Raw genomic sequence first — 23,337 nt, 5'->3', positions numbered from 1 at the left:
ACAGGGCACTGATAGGTAAGCAGATTTTTGTTTTGTTGGAATAATGTTAATTTTCTGCCTCACCAGCAGGGCTTTTTTCATGCTGCATTTTTAATTATTGCTCTAATATGCTCAAAATGCCAGCAAACCACATAACTAGAGCTGTATCATTTATAAATGAAATAACACAAATAACTTTTGAAATACAATATTCTATTGGGCCAGTCTGAGCATTTTCCTTTAGAGCTTTTCAAACTGTGGTGGCCAAGACTATTTCCCAGGGTTGGAGTGGGAGCCTCAGCTGTGAGCTCTGGCTCTGACTCTCCTAAAAGATGTTTCCTTGTGACTGTCCCCTTTGCTCTGCTCCCACCATCCCTGCACTGTGACAATGGGTTTGAGAACATCTCTCTGCTCCTAGCAATATGGGACAGGGGGTCACCTCTTAGAAGGAACTTGCTTCCTGCCATCCAGAATGTCAATGCTATGCAATCCTTTCATAAACTGAGTGCCACCTTAGAATAAGGTTTTAAATCCAGAGAGAGCAGAGCTGTTCCAGAATCTCAGTGACAGCACTGTTTTCAGCCCAAAGCCACACATGGATCAGTTTACACATTTTGGGTTTTGTAATTTTCTTCAAAAGTTCTTTTTCACCTGTTGTTTAGTTTGCATGTTGTTTGCATATACCTTTCCAACGTGATGAAGTACTCATAAAATATTTGCTGCTATAACTTCTCAGTTTCTTTTCGTTTTGATCTTTATTTTAAATTTTTTTCTTAATACCCTTTTGGTTGTAGAATTAGGTGTCTCAGAGTAAAAGCTTTAGGATTAAAAGGCATATTTCTTTCCCATGCTGCATTTTCTCTGGTCATTTATGTATTTGAAAAGTATAAAATATTCAGCTGTTGAAGTTTGTTTTCTTAAAAACCATGCAAAAAACAGCTCATTGCAAATGCTTTTTAGCAGGACTTGAGGCTAGTAGCTAAACCACAATTTAAAAAAATTGTTTGACATTTTCAAAGTGGAATGTTTGATTTTTTTTTTCTCCTAAAATGATACTTCAAGGCTACATGGAAACATAATTTTTCAAATCAATAAAAAGAAAGAACTCTTTTGTTTCTTGATTGAAGGATTTTGGGGGGGACGAGTGTTTCATTTTGCAAAGAAATTTGCCACAGGTTGACTCAGAACTATTCCAGAAGTTCCTCTGTGTCATCACCAATGACAAAGATTTGCAAATTTCTTTGTTCTCCATCTGTAGAATAGCTAAGAGGGCATTTCAAAAGCCCATACAGCACCTCTGCAAGGAATACCTGGGTGTAAAAGGTGATTATTTTATGGACATTCCAGAAAGTTGCTATGTTAAATATACCTCTCTAGAGCCTTCTTTTGGATTTACAGCTCTCCTATTTTTTCCTTTGAACATGGTCTTTGCTTGTGCATCAGTGTGTAGCCAGACCTTGCAAGAGGCAGATGGGTTTTGTCAGTGTTCTCTCTGCTTGTGACCTTTTTCCCCTGACCAAAGCTACACCCAGATGATGATTTTGCTACCCTCAATTGGGGCAACATCTGCTTTTCTCCAGTTAAAAAAAAAATCAAACAAAAAAACCCTTATGGTCTAGGTATAGGAAATGGCATTAAAAAAGGCTTTTATGAAGATTTGAAGTGATTTTTCATGGCTCCTTTTTCAACTTCAAAGTGCTTTTCAAAGATTAACCATCAAATTCTTTACTATACCCAGGCAGTAATTTAACAAGCACTGCTTCTCCTATACCATGCATGGAGAAGAAATGCCAGCAGGTCTGTCCCACAGCTCATCCTGCTCAGCCAGCAGGTTTATGAGCCCCCACCCTGCCTGGTTCAGGAGCTCTCCTGAAGAAGCTCTAGAGCAACGTCACCCCTCCCAAAGCCCACTGGGAAAACCTTGATATCCATCTCCCTGTTCTGAAAGAGTTGATCTGCATGCTGGGGAATATAAAGCTAAATTTCACACAAGTTTTTGAAGCTTTCAGGCCTTAGCATCTGCCAAAGCTGCACCACTGTCTGAACTGTGATTGATTCAGAGGTTTTTAAGGCCAGGAAGGACCATTAATCTGATCCCCTGAATAGAGCCGTCTGGCAAAAGCCATCAGTACTCCAAAACAAGAATGATATTTGCATCTGATTAAAGCACATCCTCCAGACCTCATGGCTCTTGTAACTGTTCTTCTTCCTCCCCACCTGCAATTTCTGTTTCTTCACTCAGTGCAACATTCTTAACACCACAATTTGACTCTATGGGGAAGAAATAATTTTGTTTAAACTGTACAGCTAAGAGGCCAGGATATATCTGAATGCTGTAAAAAAACCCTGAAACCAAACAAACAGAGAAAATAACAAGAAACAATAGATATCCAAACTATACGCTGTATCTTTTTAAGATATATCAAATTATTGTGTGAATTCTCCATACAAGTTATTTTTTAATATGAATAAATAGACAGTATAGGTGTTGCAGCTCCTACAGCCAGTATAGTGGAACAAGGGACAGCTTTTGTCTATTAAAACCTTCTGAAAATGCTGGAATATAATGAAAACCATTATACTTTTTAAAATGTCATTTCATTCTTTGCTAACACAATACTTTTAAAAACTGCTGAGGGCTGAGTGGAGTTCAATAAATCTCCAGACCACAGCTACTTCGTCCTTTGGAAAACTGTAACAGAGTTCAAATGTAGCTAGAGCAGGAATGAATAATTCATAGCAACAAGGTTTAGAATTTTGAGTACTAAAAAATTATTCCAATAATGTCTGCAGCAAGAACAAGGTACTGAAATTCTCCTACCTCCTTGCAAGAACTTCATGGGGTAAACTATGGCATGATACCGGTCTATGCTTAGTGACACGAGGACGTAAGTTGAGGCATAGAGAAGGACCACCTGGGGCAGAAAGTATAACAAGACAACAGTTGAGACACATCTACTGCAGAAGGTGATGTCAGTGAGAACTCTGAACTAGGAATGTTTCAAAGCTTACAGGGGAAAAAAAAAATAAAAGGAACGCCCCCCCCACCCCCCACCCCTTGTATATTAACCCAGGTATTTTTCCTTTTTCCTCTCCACAAAATTTAAAATATTTAATATGCTTTAATGTGTTAAACCTTTAAATGAAGGTTTTCAACATTTAGCACTTTTGCTGCTAGAAAAACTTCTACACAGCATTTTTGTCAGAGTGTACAGCTATGGGGACACAAAGCACAAGGTTTTTGTACCTGGAAGTAGCGAACGACCCTGCAAATGATATCAGGGGCCATAAAATCTCCAGTGTAGCGCCAAATGATGTCTGTCATTATGTTGATGAGTCCTGTGAATGAGTCTACAAAGAAATTAAGTGCAGAAGCATATACATGACTTCAGGTGAACCACAGAGGCAGGTAGGACCCTTGGGATGTATCAGCTCCCCAGTCCTAGGGGCAGTCAAGCCATGACCACTCAGCCCCGTATGCTAGGGGAGCTGGGAAAGCCTCAGAAAACACCCCATAATTAGTGTCTAAGTGTGTCAGCTTGATTACAGCTGTGCTAAATACTGAACCACTAAACCTCCTTTATTCTTTATTTGTTATTTCACTTTAAAAAGTCTCCTGTGAAATCACCAGGAGTGGCAACCTAATGCTGCTAAAGTTAGTGGAAATTCTGTCAGGAGTTAATTTGCAAACTTAATTAATTAATGACTAACCATGCCTTGTCAGCTTGAAGTTAACCTACTTATGCCTTTACTTTTATATTTGCCAAATAAAATACACCTCAGGCTATTTCTTCTTTTTTCGTCTTCTTTTTTTTTCTCCTGCAAGAAAATCTAAAGAGATATTCCAGCCTTTGTTCTGTTTCTTATTGAACAAGTGAGTGCTCACAGAGATGCAAGCTTTACAAATGAATCACAAGAGCTGGTACTCCTGTTTAACACACGGGTAGTATTAAGTTTTTCCTTTAAAACCAACTTTTCTCACTTGGACAATATAAATGTTTTCAGTGCAGTCCATGGAAGAAAATGTGTACCAGCCCAATATCGTGCCACTTCAGGTAACATGTCATGTTGCTCTACTTGCACAGGTTACTACAAAGGGAGAAAACAGGTTAGGAAAACTTTTCATGCAATTTTCAGGAGAAAATCAAGCAATATGAAGAAACAGCTTCAGTCTACATTTAAAAACAAATTAAAGTGTTTCATTTTGCTATCACCATTTTACGCATTCAAAAACCTTCTCTAAAGTTTAGTGTGATAAAGATATTTTAACCCCCATATCAGAAGATTTTGACTTGAAATTTATGCCTTTGGAAACAAGCTATTTCAACAACTAAAAAAATTTTTTTGAGAAAAAACAGTTTGGGTCAGTATTTCCAGGCAAACAGGTGTGTATTTTGCAAAATAGGTTTCTTCTAAGTGCTTTGAAATTGCAGAAATTCCAGATATTTCTAGTTGGAAATTGAAATTTCAGCTTAATGCTTCAGAAAAAGCAACCAGGTTTGCTTCACTGGAAAATCAGGGTTATTTTTTCTGTATTAGTAGTCCTTTATCTCCTCATTTTCTTCTTTAATTTACCTTCTTCTTCAAGTCTCAGTTCAAAATTAAATTAGTGTAACTACATTGCCTCCCTCCTTATGACTACTGTTCAATTAATAATGGTTGGCTCTTTATTCTCGCAGCTTGTCCCAGCCCCATTTTCTCTCTCTTCCCTTGCCTCCAGAGAGAGGCTGGATCAGAAACACTCTCCAGAAGGAAGTCTGTGGTTTGAAACATTATGTTAAATATTGATTGGGGTGATGGGGTGAGGAATGATTGTTCCTCTGATGAGTACAGTGGCTTTAAGACTTTACTGAAAAGACTGTAGGTATATAATTAAGGTGGTCTTTGAAAACCACACAGTTTAAGTGTTTCAAAAAGTGAAATGCATCCTCCAGCAGTGGTTCCAACCGATCCCTTTCCTTTCCTTACCCCTGAATTATTGATTCATATTCTCTCTCTCTACAGTAATGAAATATATATTGGTTCAAAGTATTGCACATCAATAGAGCTTCACCTCAGGGCATCCTCCGGCTTTTGATGGTCTGAGCATCTGCCAAGCAGGTGCTAAATCAGGGCTCGGCTTTCTTCAGGAGGGGGAGGGCGCAGAGGCTGCCCTCCCTCCTGCCAATCTCGGTGCTCTGAAGAGCAAAGGGAGGGAGAAGGGACAGCACCTCGGCTGTCTCCTCATTTCCCTCTTCTCACAGCCATCTCTCTATCTCTTTTCAGTGCATCGGAGAGTGCTCTAGAGGCGCATCCTGCAGCTGTGGTGGGAGATGGGACTGCGTCCTCGTGGTTTCCTTCAGGTGAGAAATTTGGCAGTCCCAGGCAACACGCTTTCACCTTTATACCCACGTCAGCTTTTTAGTTTGCATCAGGGGTTTGATTTTTAACCTGTGAATGGCCCCCCTTTCACTGGCTCATGTGATGGAGACCCACAGGGGAATGAGCCTTTGTTTGGCTGATGCTCAGCCAAAAAGTACTCTCCAGGTTTGCCCTCCATGCATCCCACACCATGCAGCTACCAGCCAGTGCTCAGGCTCAGGAACCATGGCAAAGTTTATGCAGCAGAAGCAGATCCCTCTCCAGAAGTACGGAATGTGGATATCAGCTCTGTCTTTTTCATGCTACAGGTCTCTACCCACCATGTGTCATTACCTACAAATATATCTATAGCCTTAAGTACTTCAGGAGCTTTAAAGACAACTCAGAATTGTCTTTCCCTTGGGAACCGTTGAGTGAGGTTTTTCAGGTGACTGCAGAGACTTTTAAATGAGGCTTAAACTTCACAGCTTTTTTTGTGCTGCCAGCCTCAGCTCCTCTCCCCCAGCAGTATGTTTTAAGAGCTCCTTGTGCTGAATTTCAGAATTGTGGAGGGCTCAGCATGAGCTTCCAGGCACGTGCCCCTGAACACAACACACATGTGTGTGCCAAAGCCAATGCACCCAGCTGCCTGAGTGGGCCAAATTTAGTCAGGGTTCTCAATGCCCTTTAATTATAGAAACATTCTCCCACTCAATGCCCTCATGCCCTCCTCAGGTTTTAGGAATATTTCTTGTCTTTTGAATCCTAAAAGTACCAGACTAACTTTTCTCAGAGGATCCTTCATTCCTCTGCTGCCTGCTCCAGAGGGTGTTTTTTATCCCATCTCTGCAAGGGACCAGGCTCTCTCAGTATGAACACGTCTCGAGGGTTCATCCTGCAGACTTTACCTAGGGCTACCAAGTAAATAATGTACTTTGTGCTGGTGATCAGACAGCATGAAGGGAAAATGCAGCAAACCTACAAATTATGACAAAGGATTGCTCTATACTCTCCAGAGACACGAGTACTTAGTGCAAACTTTTATTAGGGATTTAGACACTAAATATGCTGCTCATTAATCTGTTCTCTTATGCTCATCACACCTTCAATAACTAGACTTTATATTTTTCACACCTTCACAGCAGTTTTTCTTACAAGCCTCTTTTTGTACAAAGCCCTAACATGCCAGCACTTTAAACCTGGTACAGAGATAATGAATTGCCAGCAGACCTTTTGCCACTGGTAGATGAAGCCTTCTCACCCTTGTATCATCTCAGATGCAATTATATCCATGACCACAGCATCTTGAAATCCTCATTTGCCGTGTAATTTGAATTGCTGTGGTAGAGGTCAGTGGTGGCAGTCAGCTGGTTTCAGCAATGATCTCAGCAGATCACACATTCCCTGGCTGCTTTTGGCAAGCTTGCACCTCAAACCATGTCACTAGATTGCATCATTGCCATCCTGAGTGGTGAATGTCAGGTACAGAAAGCTGACATTGCTTTAAACCTCAGTGTTCTTTGCGTGTCCTCAGTTACTTTGCGTGTCCTCACCACTCCTTACAAAGCTGGTGGCTCCAGTGTTAGATACTTGTGTTCTTTCTCTGATGAATGTTCCTGGGCCAAAGACACCAAGATAATTTCTTAAAACAGTCCTAAACAGCCTTCACTCACAGCTGGGTACAAGCTTGTCATTGCCACTGCCTTCTTAACAGTCTTCTAAATTTTTTTTCTAAGCAGCAGTGTGTTTACTGTGGTACTGTGTCAGCATTGCTAGGCAACAGTGGGGTTATAGACCATTTAATTACTCAGAAAAATAGGCAGAAATTCAATTATTGAAATATAGTCTCTTCTGATACAAAATAAAGAGCCAGCAAGTGATAATATGTGACTTTTATGCCACATGTATGTTCAAAGAAGGATACAGATGAAACAATTTCTTTGTTGAAGAGAGAACATGGCACTAGCGTGATAGGCATGGAAGAAGTTTGCTGTTGAGGGAGAGTGGATTTTCTATAAACAAATGTAAAAGAAAAAATCCAAGATATTTCAATAATAAGAAAAAGTAGAGGGAGGTAGGGAGTAAAGATGGCTTTGCCTGGGCAGAGGAAGGGAAGAACAGCTTTGTTTGTGGGGTTTGTGCAACGGGGCAGGTCTGCAAACCTTTATCTGCCTCCTCCCTGTTGGCACCATGGCCACAGCCAGTCCTCAAAGGCAGAAGTAGTGTCTGCCTTTACAAATGTGTCAAAGTTTCAAAATGCATCATTTTTAGACAGCACTTATCAAAAAGGCCAAGAAAATGCCTGAGAAGGAAAAGCACCCTGTTGTTCCCAGAGGAGACTGAAACATGCTGAATATAGACCTACAGCATCTGTCGTTGGGAAATATGTCAGGTTCTGAAACAACCTGTGAAAATCCTGGGTCCTAAAGGCCAACATAACCCAGGTTTCATCACTTTAGCAAAATGCCTTTGGATTTTTTTACAGGCATGAGTGAGTGCAGTCATTGCCTCTATGCTTTTGAGCCCAGGAGCCACTTGGTTCAGGAGGTGATTGTAGTAGCTTGGGTAGTGGGTGCTGCCTCATATGACTGATCTCAGAAATGTGAAAAAGAAATCACTGCCCTTGGAGGGACAAATCTGAATGTCAGCTTGCTGTTGGTGTGAGTGAAACAGATTCTTGTGTCAAAAAGCCCTCCACAGAGAAATAAGTTCATTATAGAAAGCAAATGGAGGTAATTAGCAATCTGGCTTGGGAATAGACAGGTTACAACAGTCTCGGATAATATGTTCATAGAAATTCACTGACTTGATGGTATTGCCACAGGGATGTACCTGTGCAGACTTCAGGATATTCCTTTCATTACAACTAAGGAGGTTTAGACAAAAATCTGCACTAGCAAGTCTACAAGAAAATATCTCCATCATTTTATTATTACTACTGACACCACTCTTCCCTTAAGACACTCACCCTGAGGATGAAAGTCTTTTCTGTCAGAAGTGGAGAGCAGATTGCTGGTCAGCTGTGATGGGTTAAAAAGCTCCACATGTCATCTCAGCTGCAGTTTCATTTTCCCCTGATGAGAACAGTTCTATTAAGTTGGATGTGGTGATCCATGACTTCTTGGTGAAGCTGTGCCTATTACTAAAATACCCTGTCTCTTTTCATGTCACTTACAGAGTGATTCCATTTTAACGAGGTATATTTTGTTCTGCAAAAAAACAGCACCAAGATGCACAAGGAAACACAACATTTTGTAGGGAAAGACAAAGGATGCAAGCTGCTGGTCAGGGCTGAGCATTTCATGTGGCTCATTGTTTTTGGACCTCGTGATGTACATTCCCATGAGCCACCACTCCCCAAGGAGCATATCCTCTGGAAGCATCAGAGGCAGCAGTTCACTAACACCTGCCTGTAACCAAGTGATAGACCCTTGAAAACAAAAGTGGCTTCATTGCCCTATGACAAAAAAAGGGTCCTGTCCATGATTTTTGAACTGATGAGGCAGCCACTGCTCTCTGACCTTGCTGCTGCGTATAACACTTCATGTGCTGTCAGCTAACCAGAGTCAGTGCTGTGAACGGGCCTTGCAAGTTAGCAAAACTCATATCTGATATTTCTACGGGCCTGTAGGTGCAAGAAACTTAAATTAGGTGTTCTTAGGGGTCCTGGAGAGTGGCCTAAGTAGACACAGGGCAAAGAGAGCAGGAGAAGCTGCCCTACCTCTTTCAGACACCCCTGCAGCTCATTTGCTCTCGCTCTTCCCACAGTCTGTGCTTTCTACTGAAAATTTCACAGGTGGCTTTGCAATAGAAATGCTTATGCACTAGAAATAATTTTGTAACCACATGTCCTAAAAAATATACCCAGCTCTCTGCTCTCATTCAGGACCTGATAGTGAAATAGGTCATGTCCCTGCTCTGAGCATCTGTAAGACAAGATACTTACAAGATGTCTTTTCAAATTATGGCATTTTAGCTCTTTAAACACTGAGCCAGGAGAGCCTTGTGTGTGGCCTCTCCATGCAGCCATGGGGCAGCAAGAGGCTGCGTGTGGAGCAGGGTGGGTGCAGGGGGCCAGGGTGCAAGAGTTGCCCTCATGCTTTGACAACTTATTGCTCCTCTTCACAACCCCTCCAGGTGCATTCAGATGAGTTTATGGTGGTTTGCAGCCCCTTTCCCCAGTACTGCAGAGCATCTGGGCACCATGCTGGAGGCAGGGCCAATAAGGGAGGATGGTTGACAACCCCTGGAGCTGCCATGAATCTGCCAATCCTGATTTTAACTATTATAGAAGTGTTGATAAGAAGCAGATGTGATTGTGCTAACACAGTGCAAGGATCCCAGCTCTCTGCCAGAGAATCTCTGGCAAAGGGACAGAAAGTGTGAGCCAAAATGTGGGGTGCCCTAAGTTGTGGTGAGGAATCAGCAAGGACCCCCCCCAAGTGCTTTGTTCCATTGTGGTGCCTGCATTGGAGCACCCATTTTGCATTCGAGCAGCAGTTCTGCCACAGGTGCTAACAATGAGTACTGTGCTGCTCTTGGGCATTTTATCCTTCAAGCCTGGCAGCCTGGAACAGAATACCAAATGTAATGTATGAAACAAAACCCACTTGAAAATCGTCAAGAGAAAACCTGCTCAATTGACCTGTTAAAGCTATGTGGATTTTTTTGTGGCAGAAGCGGTGCTTTCTTTCTCTTTCTGGCTCATTGGAAGTGACAGGAAATTTTGCTGAACTGTGTGAGCACCTAATTTATTTGTTGCATTTCTTATATTTCTGCTCTGAGATCCACTTTCTCATGAGATGAGGCAGAGCTTGTTAGGTTAGATGTTGTAAAGGATGGATGCAGTGATGCCCCAGTCTCACTCCATAGCTCATCCAGGCTGAAAGATGAAGGGCTGAGAAAAGCATATATTGCACAGTACCAACCTCTTAAGAAACAGCACTTACAAAAGACCTGGAGATCAGCCCTCCAGGAACTGAAATTTAACATGTCCTGCCACTGTGAAAGGCATTAAGTTTATGTTTAATTTGCCTTTAATAATATATCTCTTCCTACCACATCATTGCTCTGGGGATAGAGCTGGAGGAGGCTGGACTGATCCAGCAGTTCTGCCAAGAAGGAGAATGGCACCCACCAAAACAGGGCAAGATAATGGGAACAGCAGCAGCACATCAAATACAGTGGAGAGGGGTGGGCAAAACAGAGGGCTTTGCCTCATTACTCAGAAAAACTGTCTCCTCTCACAAAGTTGAAGAAATTACTGGAGAATGGCTTCCTTGTAAAACCAGGATATATTATGAACCAGTCAGAACAGAAAGGCAAGTAATTTTCATTCAAATGCCCCCTTCTTCAGACCTCTGCAGATGCTGTGGTTTGGGATTGGCAGTTGCCCTTAGGGGGAATATGCAGGGGCAGATGAAGTTGGTGATAATTCTGAATCCTAGGACAAAGTTTTGTCTTCCCATCTTGTGTTACTTGCACGTAGATGAGACCACTTTCTACTAGATGAAATATTATTTTGTTGTATGCAGTTGTTCAGTGGTTCATTCTGTGTAAAGAGAATGTGTCTCAGTGTAAATGCAGGAGACACACTCCTGTGGATCAATTTGTCTTACTTAAACACAGAAAAACAAAGGAATCACAAAAGACAAAGGAATCACACTGTTTGTAATTCATTACTGCTGTATATATTTCAAGTTGTGCCTATTCTTGTAGTGTTTTCCAGAAAAAAATTACCTTCTGAGCTACCAAGTACCAAACAATTCAATTTTTAATTATTTGCTTCCCCAACATCTTGTACATGCAGCCTTCTGCTATTTTTTCTGAATCCTCTGTACTGATTCTTTTGCCAACTCTTTACCTCAAGTATTTGAAGGACAGCAGGTTTATATATTGGTCACAACAGAAACTGTGTGACTACTGTCATCTAAAAATGTGGACCATCCTAGCAGTATTTTCTGTTGGTGTAGTTCAGGCACACAGGTCACTATAGTCATTGATTACCCACACTTCTTCCAATGCTGCCTTAGTTGGCTCAGATATTGTGATGCAGATACTTAGTTTAGGTAGGAGTAGTAAGGGTAAAGCCTTCTTTCTTCCCTCACAGCAAACTGTAAATCAGACTCCCATGGTGCTCAAGCAGTGACACTGCATGCTGCAGCTCAATTTTTGTTGAAGCTTAGGCTTTCCTTTACAGAATAGTAGAATAGTGTTCCTTCCCATTTTTGTATCTGCTTTGTCTCCCCTGGTGTTTGCTCATAGCATGAACAAAAGCACACTGGTTAGTTTCACTGGCAAATTCCCATGTAAAATCATCATGTGGAAAAGGCAGATCAGGCAAAAGCACACTGAGCTGTTTTCCATTAAATATGCTGCAGTGCCAGAACAGGCTGAAAATTCATTACATGTGCTCTGGATCTCAGTCCTGTAATTGAGCAGAACATGGCCAAAATGGACTTCTAAGCATTTGGTCTTAATAGAGCAACTAGGTCTCTGTAGCACCACATGGTATCTTTGACCTGAATTCCATAAATCCTGTTAATCATTTGTAAACATTTGGCAACCAGCTAGGCAATGGAGCTAAAGGGAGTGACTCTCCAGAGAAAACCTGTAAAACACATGAACGTGAGTCGGACATATTGGCAGGTGATGAACTGCCACATGAAAATGTTGGATGTGTCATCCTACAGCCCTTTGCAGAGATGGGTAAAAGGAAATGTGTCAGTGTTATTGTTAGTGGCACAAAGACAATCTAAATAAAGAAATATCACTGCTTTATTATGTAAGAGGGGAATAGAAAATCTTCTTAATGAAACTTTAGTGCGTGCAAAGGCTATTTCCAGAATAATTCCTGCTCAATTGCAACTAGATATGCTGCAGTACAGATGATGGACTAAAAGGTGCTAATGATGTATTTGTACTTTTAATGTCAAAAGTTTAAAGTCATGTCTTTTAATGGGAGCTAATGAGATCCTAAGTGATGATTCCACGGAAAGTGTAGTTGTTATGGCCATGCTGTTGGCAGCACCACACTCATGCAGTCCTATTTCTCAGCATTTACTGCTGGCACGGGAAGAATGACAGGTAGCAAACTCCACACACCTACCTATATTTAACAACAGAAGTCAAACTCTCATGTAGAGTAACTGTAAAATAAATGTCCTCTATGCCAGGTGACAATACTGCCTGGATATCTATCAGGGAATCAAACAGGAATCCATAAAATTTAGAGGTAATATTTTCAAAGTAATTCAGAAAGAAATCCATTACACCCCTTAATGCTGAAATGTTGGACCCAGAGGATTATACAATTTATCTGCCAAGCACCTTTTATTAAAAACAAAACCAAAAACAAACATAACACAACTGTCATTAGGATTTGAATGTCTGAAACAGGCTGAAGATAGGAAAGCCATAATCAGTCCTTCAGGACCACATAACAATCCTGTAGCTGTCAAAACAAGAATTAAGGCTTCCTGTAAACTGACATAAATTGGAACAGCAAAAGCTGACTGCTGCTGATGTAGAAAATGCATGGTTCATTTCATTGACTGTCAAGTGTATCTACAAAACATATTCAGGGCCACCACTGGGCCACAGGAAAGGCTATCAAAATAACCTTCCTGAGGTTATCAAAACCAGCTTCCTAAACCATCCTCATGTCTGGTTTTGCTCTGGAGCCCCACAGAAAACCCTGAGTTCACCTCTTGCCCTTCATGTTTCCCTGTGCTTCATTACATGCAACAAGAATAAAACCCCACCTCTGCTTGCACTCTGCCTTGTTTGAAAAATGTGGTGTTTTGAAGAAACTAATTTATGAAAAGAGGCATTAAATGGGACCATTGTTTTTGCAGCCAGATGTAGAGATGCTGCTGCTCTGTTTTCCCAAACTATGTTACTGATATGAATAAAGGCTGTGCCTATACGCACCACATCTGGACTGTGGCACTGCACGGAGCAGGTGCATCAGATGTTGTCAGTGTGGCCAACTCAGACTTCTCTGACTCCTTTCCTGGGTTCCCAAAGGGTTCAGCCTGAGACTGATATGAGGACACAAAAAAAGCTCCAAGACCTACACAGGGCTTTGCTAGAATGGAGTGAAAGTTCCCCCACCAGTGTCAAAAGTATTTGGAGTGCATCTGAATTTTAGTTTAAGGGCTAAGCCAGCCAGCCAGAAGCTGTGTCAAGGTTGCAATCACTGCCCAAAATTGAAACCCCAGCATGCTAAAATCCTAATAGACATTAGTTTTTTCAAAATGCCTTCTTTTCCTGACCAAAAATGCATGAGACTCTTTGAGATTAATAACCAGATATTTGGATTTTCCCTGAGGTAATTCACTGAGATTGACTGACTATAAAGACTGTTAACAACAACTCTAATTTGAAAGCTAAAATCAATTGACTTGTGCCTTTTCCACATCCTGTCAATCAACATCCTAACAAAGTACTTCTGAAATTGGAATGTCTTTCCAAATGATGAATGAAGTTTTGTGTTTATTTAAAATTCACATTGAAAATGTAACTGTGGGAAAAAATTAATGAAAATCCAAGTATGTTTATCTACATCTGAAGCAATGAATGGTCAAGAAAGGGATGTGAGTATTTATACAAGCATCTTAGAATCATAGAATTATTTAAGTTGGAAACAATCTTTGTGATGAATAAATGCCATAATCAGCAAGACTTCATAAATTCAGCAATATGAAGAATTTATAACCACTCTCATTTCAAGAACATTTTCCGCAAGGCACAAGAAATGTATTGTGGAAATATTGTTAGCTGAAAACAATGCTAACCTACCAAGCACTCATATTGAAAATGTATTTGGTATACTAATGAGTGAGTGTTTAAAGATTTGGAAATAGAGTTGAAAATGAAAAACTCTCTCTTGCAGGAGTCCATTCATTTGTGACATTTCAGAATGATCAAATTAGTCTTGAGCAAGAGCAAAACATTTTGTTTGTGATAGTATCTGCATACAAAGAGGTCCAATAGAAGAAATCAAAACCATTTCCTTTTACAGATCCTTTCAAATTCACATTGACATTATAAACCTTGTAAGTGGAGCACAGAGTTATTTAAGAGTATACCTTCAAGGGGCATGGTTTTGGAAGCACGGCTTTGTTTTTCTGACAATCTTGTTCAATTGATTTTTTCCAGTCTGTTTGTATTAGCTGGGTAGAGGATTCACAGAAATGCAATTGTGTATTGTAATTTGAATTTCATCACAGTAATTTTCTTTCTTGAATCTCCCAAGCAGTCTTCTAGAAACTACAGCAGTAATGGTATGCAGCAGTGGATATTGAACTGCTTGCAAGCCACTCAGGCAGCTCATAAAAACATTATTAAAAGGCAAATGCCCTTTGTGCTCATAACTCCTAAAGTACACAAGCTGAAGTGCTTTAATACTTCTAATGCATTTTAATATATTGAGATGTGCTCTCTTGGAGTTGGTGTCGTGGCTTTCCAGTTGACAACTTGTGCTCTCCTGCCAGTCACCATGGTCTTGTTTGACTCTGACTCTTCCTCCAGTTCAAGAAGTCAGGAGTCTGAGTGTGGCTTGCTGGGAAGCTCAGTGACTGGCAGGTGGCTGTCCTGGTCTGAGAGGAAGTGAGTTTTTTGGGATGCTGTCGTCAAACCAATAGATGCTCAGATTTGAATATTGGCACCTGGTGTGGTCCCTGAGGACATGGATACGCCTCTGAGAACACAGTGGGGTTAAAAGTTGAGAACTCCCAGGGGGAAGCTCTCTTGGGTTCCCTCTGTGAAAGAGGTCAGACCTGTCCTGCTCAGCTGCGGGTGGGCAGGGGGAGGGGAAGCCACAAGGCTTGAGTGAGGTAGGATGGGGCCTTGGACAGAGAAGGGAGGTGAAGGCCCCTGCAGGATGGAAGGGTGGAGGAGCCCTGAGAGACATCGGGCAGCCCCCCCAGAGACAGAGAGAGAGAGAGAGCTTCTGCCACCTTGAAATTCGATATCATGTGCTGACAGCATGGCCAGGGCAGCTGTGGGGGTTCTGGACAGGCAGAGCCTGAGACTTTTAACCCTTTTCTAAGATGACAGAAACCTTACAAATGCTGATTCCTCCTTGAGTTGAATGAGGAGAGAGACAGAGATGGAACAGCAGGAAATGGGCAAGTGTGATGCAAGTTTGTGCAAGTGAAAGATGTCCAAGAGAAGTTGAGAAAAGTCTGAGGTGGGAGGAGGTGATGGAGTGGCCTTTGGCTGGACTTTCCTTGCATAGCCATAGACAGAACCATTTTTTTTTCCTGTGGCACAGAGACTTTAGGGGAGGCAATGGCTTGGAGCCAAGAAAGTGCAGTGATGTGATGTGAGGGAGTGCGTGAACAGAGAAAACGGGTGAGGAGGGTGGTGGTGGTGCCCTGGATCTTCGATGAAGGAGAAGATGATCTCTGTTCTTGAGACCCCTCAGCCCCAGAGGGTGAAATTTGGGGGGGACAGGTATCCCAAAAGTGAGAGACTGTGCTCTTTTTGGAACTGGGCAAAGCACCCTTTAAAAAGGAAAACCCTAGAAGCAGCTCTGGTCCATGTGCAGTGGTGAGAGCACTGGGCATGGAAGGAAGATGTCACAATGGCCAATGTTCTCCAGGCGGTGCCACGTGTGACATGGAAACATGAGAAGTTTCAACTGTGTTTCCTGGGGAAGCCCATGGTGCAAGAGGGACTCCTCTCTTCTTGATGAACTGAGAATTGATTATCTGAAGGGTGGTGATGGACTGAGAGTGGGTGATTGGAGGCGTGGTAACTGAATTGAGAATCCAAGGTTTTGTCCCACTGTGATGTATTGACAATTTGGTGGGAAGAGGAGGAATGTTTTTGAAAGGTTTTAATTCTGAGTTCTGTGTGTGTTTCTTTTTAAATATAGTTGTAGGTTAATAAAGTTTTTTTTCCCCTTTATTCCTAAGTTGGAGCCTGCTTTGCTCTATTCCTGGTCACATCTCACAGTAGACACTAGGGAAAATGTATTTTCATGGGGGCACTGGCATTGCGCCAGCGTCAAACCATGACAGTGGCACATACATTCTTTCTGGCATAATCTCATCTCCTACACAAGGAACCTTTTGAGAGAATCCTCATTTCCTTTCTACTAATGAGTGTTCTCCCAAACCACAGAGGCTCCGGAGATGCCCAGTCCTGCAAAGGTGCTTTGGCTCCCCTGCTAACATGAATTGGCTCCCAAGGTAAGAGTTCTGGAGACCTGCAGAGGCCACAGAGGACAAGAATGTTTTCTGTGCCCACATGCTGTGTGTGCTTTACCAGATAGAATAACAAAGGAACCATTTTAAAGATAATTCTGATGTTCACTAAAAAGTGGCATAGTGCTTTATTTTCAGGCTGCATTAAACAGCAATCTTCCCATCTCCTAAGGTCATGCCTTGCCCAACAACATCCATGAATGTTATGTTCAGACATAACATTCAGACATATGGTTTCTCCTTTACCTGAAGAATTGGATCCACATCTGAGGATGTGATTTCTCACAAAATCAGAACCTGTGCAGGTGACCTGGAGCTTTCCCCAGAAAGATAAGAGCAACAAGACTTGCTGTAGAGTTCAACAGCTGAATAAGTATTGCTAATACTTGTAGTGGGCTGAGGAATTCTTCTACCATTTATTATTTTCTGTAAATATTGGTGTTATATTTTTCTATCTTGCCTAGTTCTTTTGTAAACTAAGCATTAACTTTATACTGTCTACAAGGTCCAGATTTTGTGGCCTTAAGAAGTATTTCTGTAAATTGCAGTCAAAAAGGATGCAGGATATGTTGGAACATCTAAAACCTTCACACATGTCATGGTTTGAGCCTGACACGATGCCAGTGTCCCCTTGAAAATGCTTCCTCCCAGTGTCTGCTGTGAGAAGTGATCAGAAATAGAGCAAAGCAGGCTCCAGCTTAGGAATAAAATGGGAAAAAAAACTTTATTAACCTTCAACTACAAAAGAAAACACATAAAACTCAGGATGAAAACTTTCCAAAAACAATTCTCCTCCCCCCACCAAATTTCCAATATATTCACCCCTCAGATCACCCACTCTCAGTCCATCACCACCCTTTAGATAATTAATTCTCAGTTCATCAAGGAGAGAGGAGTCCCTCTTGCACCATGGGCTTCCCCAGGAAACACAGTTGAAATCTCTCATGTTTCCATGTCACGTGTGGCACCGCCTGGAGAACATTGGCCATTGTGACATCTTCCTTCCATGCCCAGTGCTCTCACCACTGCGCATGGACCAGAGCTGCTTCTAGGGTTTTCCTTTTTAAAGGGTGCTTTGCCCAGTTCCAAAAAGAGCACAGTCTCTCACTTTTGGGACACCTGTCCCCCCCAGATTTCACCCTCTGGGGCTGAGGGGTCTTGAGAACAGAGATCATCTACTTTTTCTTCTCTGAAGACGGAGGGCACCCCCACCACCCTCCTCACCCGTCGTCTCTGTTCACTCCACTCACTCACATCACATCACTGCACTCTCTTGGCTCCAAGCCATTGTCTTCCCTTAAATGCAGTTTCTGTGCCACAGGAAAAAATGGTTTTCTCTCCATGGCTATACAAGAAAAGTCCAGCCAAAGGCCACTCCATCACCTCCCACCCAAGATTCTTTTCAACTTCTCACATGGCCCATTTCCTCTTATGTCAGCTCTCTCTCCTCATTCAGCTCCAGGAGGAATCAGCATTTGTAAGGTTTCTGTCATCTAAGAAAAGGGTTAAAAGTCTCAGGCTCTGCCTGTCCAGAACTCCCACGCTGGGCACCTTCTCACCACAACCTCCCCCCTTCACACCGGCTGTGCTATCAAATTTCTCTCCCTCGGGGTGGGTGGGGTGGGCTGCCCGAAGCCTCTCAGGGCTCCTCCACCCTTCCATCCTGCAGGGGCCTTCACCTCCCTTCTCTGTCCCAGGCCCGGCCTACCTCACTCAGGCCTCATGGCCTCCTGTCCCCCACTCAGCTCGGAGCCGGGCAGGGCAGGTCTGTTCTCTTTCACCAACCCGAACCAAGTGAGCTTCCCCCAGGAGTTCTCAGCTTTTAACCCGAACCAAGTGAGCTTCCCCCAGGAGTTCTCAGCTTTTAACCCTCCTATGTTCTCTGAGGCGTATCCATGCCCTCAGTGGCTACACCAGGTGCCAATATTCAAATCTGAGCATCTATTGGTTTGACCACAGCATCCCAAAAAACTCACTTCCTCTCAAACCATGACAGCAGGCACCATTCTAGTCAGTATCAAATTGTCAGCATAGGATTTATTTTTTCAGTTTGCCTCAAGAGCTTTATCCCAAATAACACTTTCTCTATTGACTCACAACTTTGCCTAAAATGGAAATTACTTCCCCTTCTGGTGTATTTTGGTGTATTAGGGACTCCTCTTTAATAGTGAGTAACCTGTACTGCCTTCATTTCCTCTTCTTCACTGCTCCCCTCCCTCTTCTCCACTTCCAGGTCTGAATGGAGATATTTGATTTGGGTAACTGGTCTAGATTGTGAGAGCTCTCCCAAAAAGAGCTCTTAAAAGTTGCTTTCATTGGTGGAGTTTATGCCTACAACATGACCAAAAGAAGTTAGTAGGCAGAGGGCTGACATTTATTTTAAAGTGTACAAGTTGTTTCATGTTCCATGCCTTCGGACATGGTATGCACTTACAGTAAAGTAAGTTCAGAGTGCAAAACATGCTTTTAATGCCATTACTGACAGAAAATCCATACTTGAGGCAATATACACACACTTTTCCCTGCCCCAGACACAGTGCAAAACAATTCCGTGCTGATTTCCATCAACCATCCATTTTCTCCAAGGCCTCAGAAGACAGCCAACACTGAATCTTGTCTCATGGATTCTACAACCAGGTCCCAGTAAGCTGGGGTGCCACATGCCCACACTACTGAAAAATGTCTGGCTTAACAAGCTTTTGGTAGACACGTGACTGCCTTTGGAAAATACCTGAGGAGAGCTCTATTTTCAAAAGTGCTCTATTTTGAACAAACCCAGTTGGTTTATTTACTGCATGGAAGGCAAACTGGGAATTTGGCAGGCACTTGATGAGTACCATGTTGTGGTGTCCCATTGAACCTGGCAAGCTGTGAGTACCAGCATACCCATTCAGGGAGACTTAGAGACGGTCTTCACTCACAGCCAGACTTCAAAGGCACAGGATACATCACTGATTTGTTTGTCTAAGAAGTTCCAGTGTTTGAGAGAGAAGATTTTACAGCATATTATGAGAGGACACTTCAGAGAAACTAGGTTGATATGCAACTGATGTGGTTGTCACTTATTAATATTAGATTAGACACCTTGGCAAAGCAAAGATTTCAGGTGAATAGTTTTATCACTGTGCTGTCTTTTGTGCATGAAAATTTCATTAGAGTTTCTGTCTTAGAGCAATGAGATTTGCCACTAATAACTCTTTGACACAATGAAACTTATTTGGTATTTGAGTAACACAACACTACAAAATCTCCTCAGAGCAGATCATCAGAGATTGGAGATGCATGGATTCCATGAGTGGATTGGTACTGTAGTAGAGTCTTCTTGGGTCTCATGCTCCCAGTTCTGTGAGGATTATTCAAATGGAGCGTGCCATCTAACAAGCTCAGTACTTAAAATGTGTCAAGCTTGCTGAGTTGCCTGCATGCACTTCTGACAGGGATAAGAAGGAATCCAAATTTAAATTGATTCTCTGAATGAAAGATGGAAATGTTTGTGGTATTCTCCTTTCAAAAAGATGAACAAAACACTGAAAGACCCTTACTTTACCAGGGTTATGTACAAAGCTGTCCTTAGGAGTGGTGACACTGGATTCCATGCTAAGGGTGGAAAAAGCCACTCTGCTTTTCAGCCCTTTTAGAAGGAATCTGCTACTGACCTCCATGAGCAAACAGCTGTGACCTTGCAGTTCTTAAGAAAAGGGTTTAAATAAGAATGTCCCCTTGATTTCTAAAAGTTTTGCATGTTTCATTAAAGATGACTGAGCAGCAAAAGACATTTCTTGTATTTCAACTGGCTTATCAGCAGGAGAGACAGTTTCAAAAGGAACATTTAAATAACCATACTTAATATACCTTAAATTTTTTCTCTGGACTTACTAGTAATATAGCAGTAACCCCAACACTCCCCTAACACATTAGATTAAACAGTGATTATACAGTCCCTATCTCTGCAGCATGGAAAAGTCATTTTTCTAAGAGGGCTCTCCATCCTTTCCATATGTGGCATCAGCCACATATCAGAGAGATTTTCTCTCTGCCTATTGGAGCTGGAAATGAAAATGTGTAGAAATCATTCTTCTATTTAACACTAGAAAATGTCCATAAAAAAACCCAATACCATCTCAAAATATAGATGGATTTTTGTTTGTGGGTTTTTTTTTAGGAAACAAATAAACATCTCATTTTTTGTCATGTATCTTCAAATTCCCAGAATTTCAAAGCAGACTGTTTCCTCATGCAGACAACCCCTTATTCCTCACTTCTAATGTGCAGGTTTCTGGCATTTTTGAATAATGTTTTGTCTATGGTTCTATTTTGCTAGTTTACAATGAAAGTAAAAAAATGTCTTTCAAGAAAAAATTCCTTTTGTTTGTTATCAGTAACCTCTACGAAACTGGCATAATCAAACACTTCTGCTTTTCAGTGCTGTTATTCCTGTTCCTTGGGAACTAGCAAAAAGGTTGACTTGTGAATGAAATGTTTGGAGATGTTTCCAGATGTAATTTTCATCCTATTTTGACTGATCATGTTCTTGCTAAGCAGGTCTTCACTCTTTTTTCTTGCTTGCTACTGCCTGCAACATAACTTAATAGGAGTGGAGAAGCATGTGGCTTACCTGCAAGTTTGTTTTTTTTATTTTTAATTTCAGGGCCATGGTGTGGGGGTGGGTGGATGTGGGGGTGTGTGTATTACATGTGTGCAGAAACAGAATCAGATCTCCATTGCATCCTTCAGCGATTTCAGATGACCCATTCCACCAACACAGTGGAGCACAGCACTTACATGCACTGAACTCAAAAATCTTGAAGTTCTTTCCTAACCTAGTCTATTCTATGATCCTAAAGATTCTACTTTAGGGCTAATCATGCAGCTGTAGTGTTAATGCAAACACATTAACACATTAACACTGTAGTATTACTCCAAACTGGTTTGGAGTAATATTCATCACTTAAATTTGTCACTTTTGTTCCATATCCCATTTAGATATCTGCAAGTTCCTGAAAGGACACTGTAGAAAGTTGGGGGGCAGTCTATTCTCCCTAGTATCAAGCAATATAATGAGAAAATAGCCTCAGGTTGTGCCAGGGGAAAATTATTCTGGATATTAGGAAAGATTTCTTCAGAGAAAAGATGGTCAAGCATTGGAATAGGCTGCCTAGGGAAGGGGTTTAATCACCATGCCTAGATGTATTTAAAAGAGATGTAGATGTGATACACAGGGACATGATTTAGTGATGGAGTGGGCAGTGTTAGGTTGGACTCGGTCTTTTCCAACCTAAACAATTCTGTAATTTCATGAACAAATTGTCTTTTGGGCAGCACCTAGAAAATCTTGGACAAGTTCCAGATGGCAATTAAGAAACAATCCAGAGCACAAAATAAATAATCCTGCACTTTCCATCAGGTAACATTGGTATGCCTTGCTGTGCTTAAAAATAAAAAAAAGAAAAGGTTCTGAGAAATACCTTCCCTGTAAAACTTTGTGTTTTGGGATGGGATTTGAGTCAGAGCCTTCTGAGGTCTGAGTGAAAAGGAGGAAGATTAGGTTCTTAGTTGTCAAAAATGAATAGTAATCCTGACATGGTTGGTGATGTACGAACACTGGAGGGATTTATATAATCAATTTTAGAGATCTAAATTAGGAATTGGAGCCTTCTGTGCAAGTCAGTGAAACTTAAGCCCAAGTATAGAGCTGCGTGGAGTGTTTTGCTCTATTGGCTATAAACTGAGCATGGGAAGGGTGACTTTGTATCTACATACCTACAGTGAGGTGCCTAAAATAGATGGCATGAATAATCCCTAAAATGAATACCAGTGTGCAAGAATGCAGTCATGAGATTTGATCCAATTATCTCTGTGACAATTATGTCCCATTTTTCCTCCCAGGACTGATGTCAAGATGTGGGCTTTCTTCAGACCTACTTATGTACACATGGCAAGAGGCTAACAGGGCATCTGCCCTCCACCCTCCCTGCTATTACACAGAATCACAGAATATTCTAAGTTGGAAGGGACTCTCAAGGATCCCCAAAGTCCAACTCTTAAGTCAATAGCTCATACAGAGATCAAACCTCCAAACTTGGCATTATTAGCACCAAACTCTCACCTGCTGAGCTAATCTCAGTATTAATGATGTATAAAACTAAAGGTGAAATATTCCAAATAACAGTAATTACTCAGGTGGAGAAGGTCACAGACTAAAATTGCTTTGGTCAAAGACCTGCAAATGTAAATCATCACCTATGTAGTCAGCCTCCCAGCTGTAAGACAAGGAAGGTATCTGAAAATACTTGCCTATTTCACTTGGCTGACTAGAAAAGTTACCAAGATTAGAATTTTGTTGGTCTTTTAAATACCACTTGGCTGCTCTGGCGTATGAGCCCAGACCATACTGCATTTGTCTTACAGCCCTTGAAGTGCTGTAGTTACCCATTCAAACCTTTATAATCTCCACACAGACTTACTGGTATCAGCAGAGCTGTGACAGTGCAGTAACTTAGCTGCACAGTGCAAGTGTCAGCAGAGGGTTAGAGAAATTATATTGCAGGTTAAAGTGGAGAGTAAAAAGCTACTTGAAAAAAAAAAAAAAAAACAGCTGAAAGGAAATGCTTTCATTTTAGTCACACAGATGTCAGGCAAAACATTTGCATGCAAAGATCTGAAGGAATGAAGGAATGAGCTTCTTTTGAAAGAATAGAAATGGTAAATGTGGACCTCCTATGCAGAAATCTGTGGGTGAGTAAGTGGAATCAAGTTCAGGCTGTGTGTGTCTGTTGAAATGAGAAAACAGTACCTTTGTTAA

The 23,337-nt window shown here is 41.6% G+C and overlaps 1 protein-coding gene across 1 annotated transcript in view; it reads right to left on the bottom strand.

Annotated features, from left to right (window-relative positions):
• NPSR1 (neuropeptide S receptor 1) overlaps positions 1-23,337 on the bottom strand; it is a 57,874-nt gene that overhangs the window by 13,727 nt on the left and 20,810 nt on the right. The window contains exons 3-4 of the mRNA XM_030233440.2: positions 3,227-3,330; positions 2,801-2,894 (exon numbers count right to left, since the gene is read on the bottom strand). Coding sequence (XP_030089300.1) covers positions 2,801-2,894; positions 3,227-3,330 — 198 coding nt within the window. The remainder of the gene's footprint in view (positions 1-2,800; positions 2,895-3,226; positions 3,331-23,337) is intronic.

This window comes from Serinus canaria, chromosome 2 (genome assembly GCF_022539315.1).
Source record: "Serinus canaria isolate serCan28SL12 chromosome 2, serCan2020, whole genome shotgun sequence".
Classification (NCBI taxonomy): Eukaryota; Metazoa; Chordata; class Aves; order Passeriformes; family Fringillidae; genus Serinus; species Serinus canaria.
Note: the sequence above shows the minus strand (reverse complement) of the source record. Positions and strands in the feature narration are given on the sequence as shown.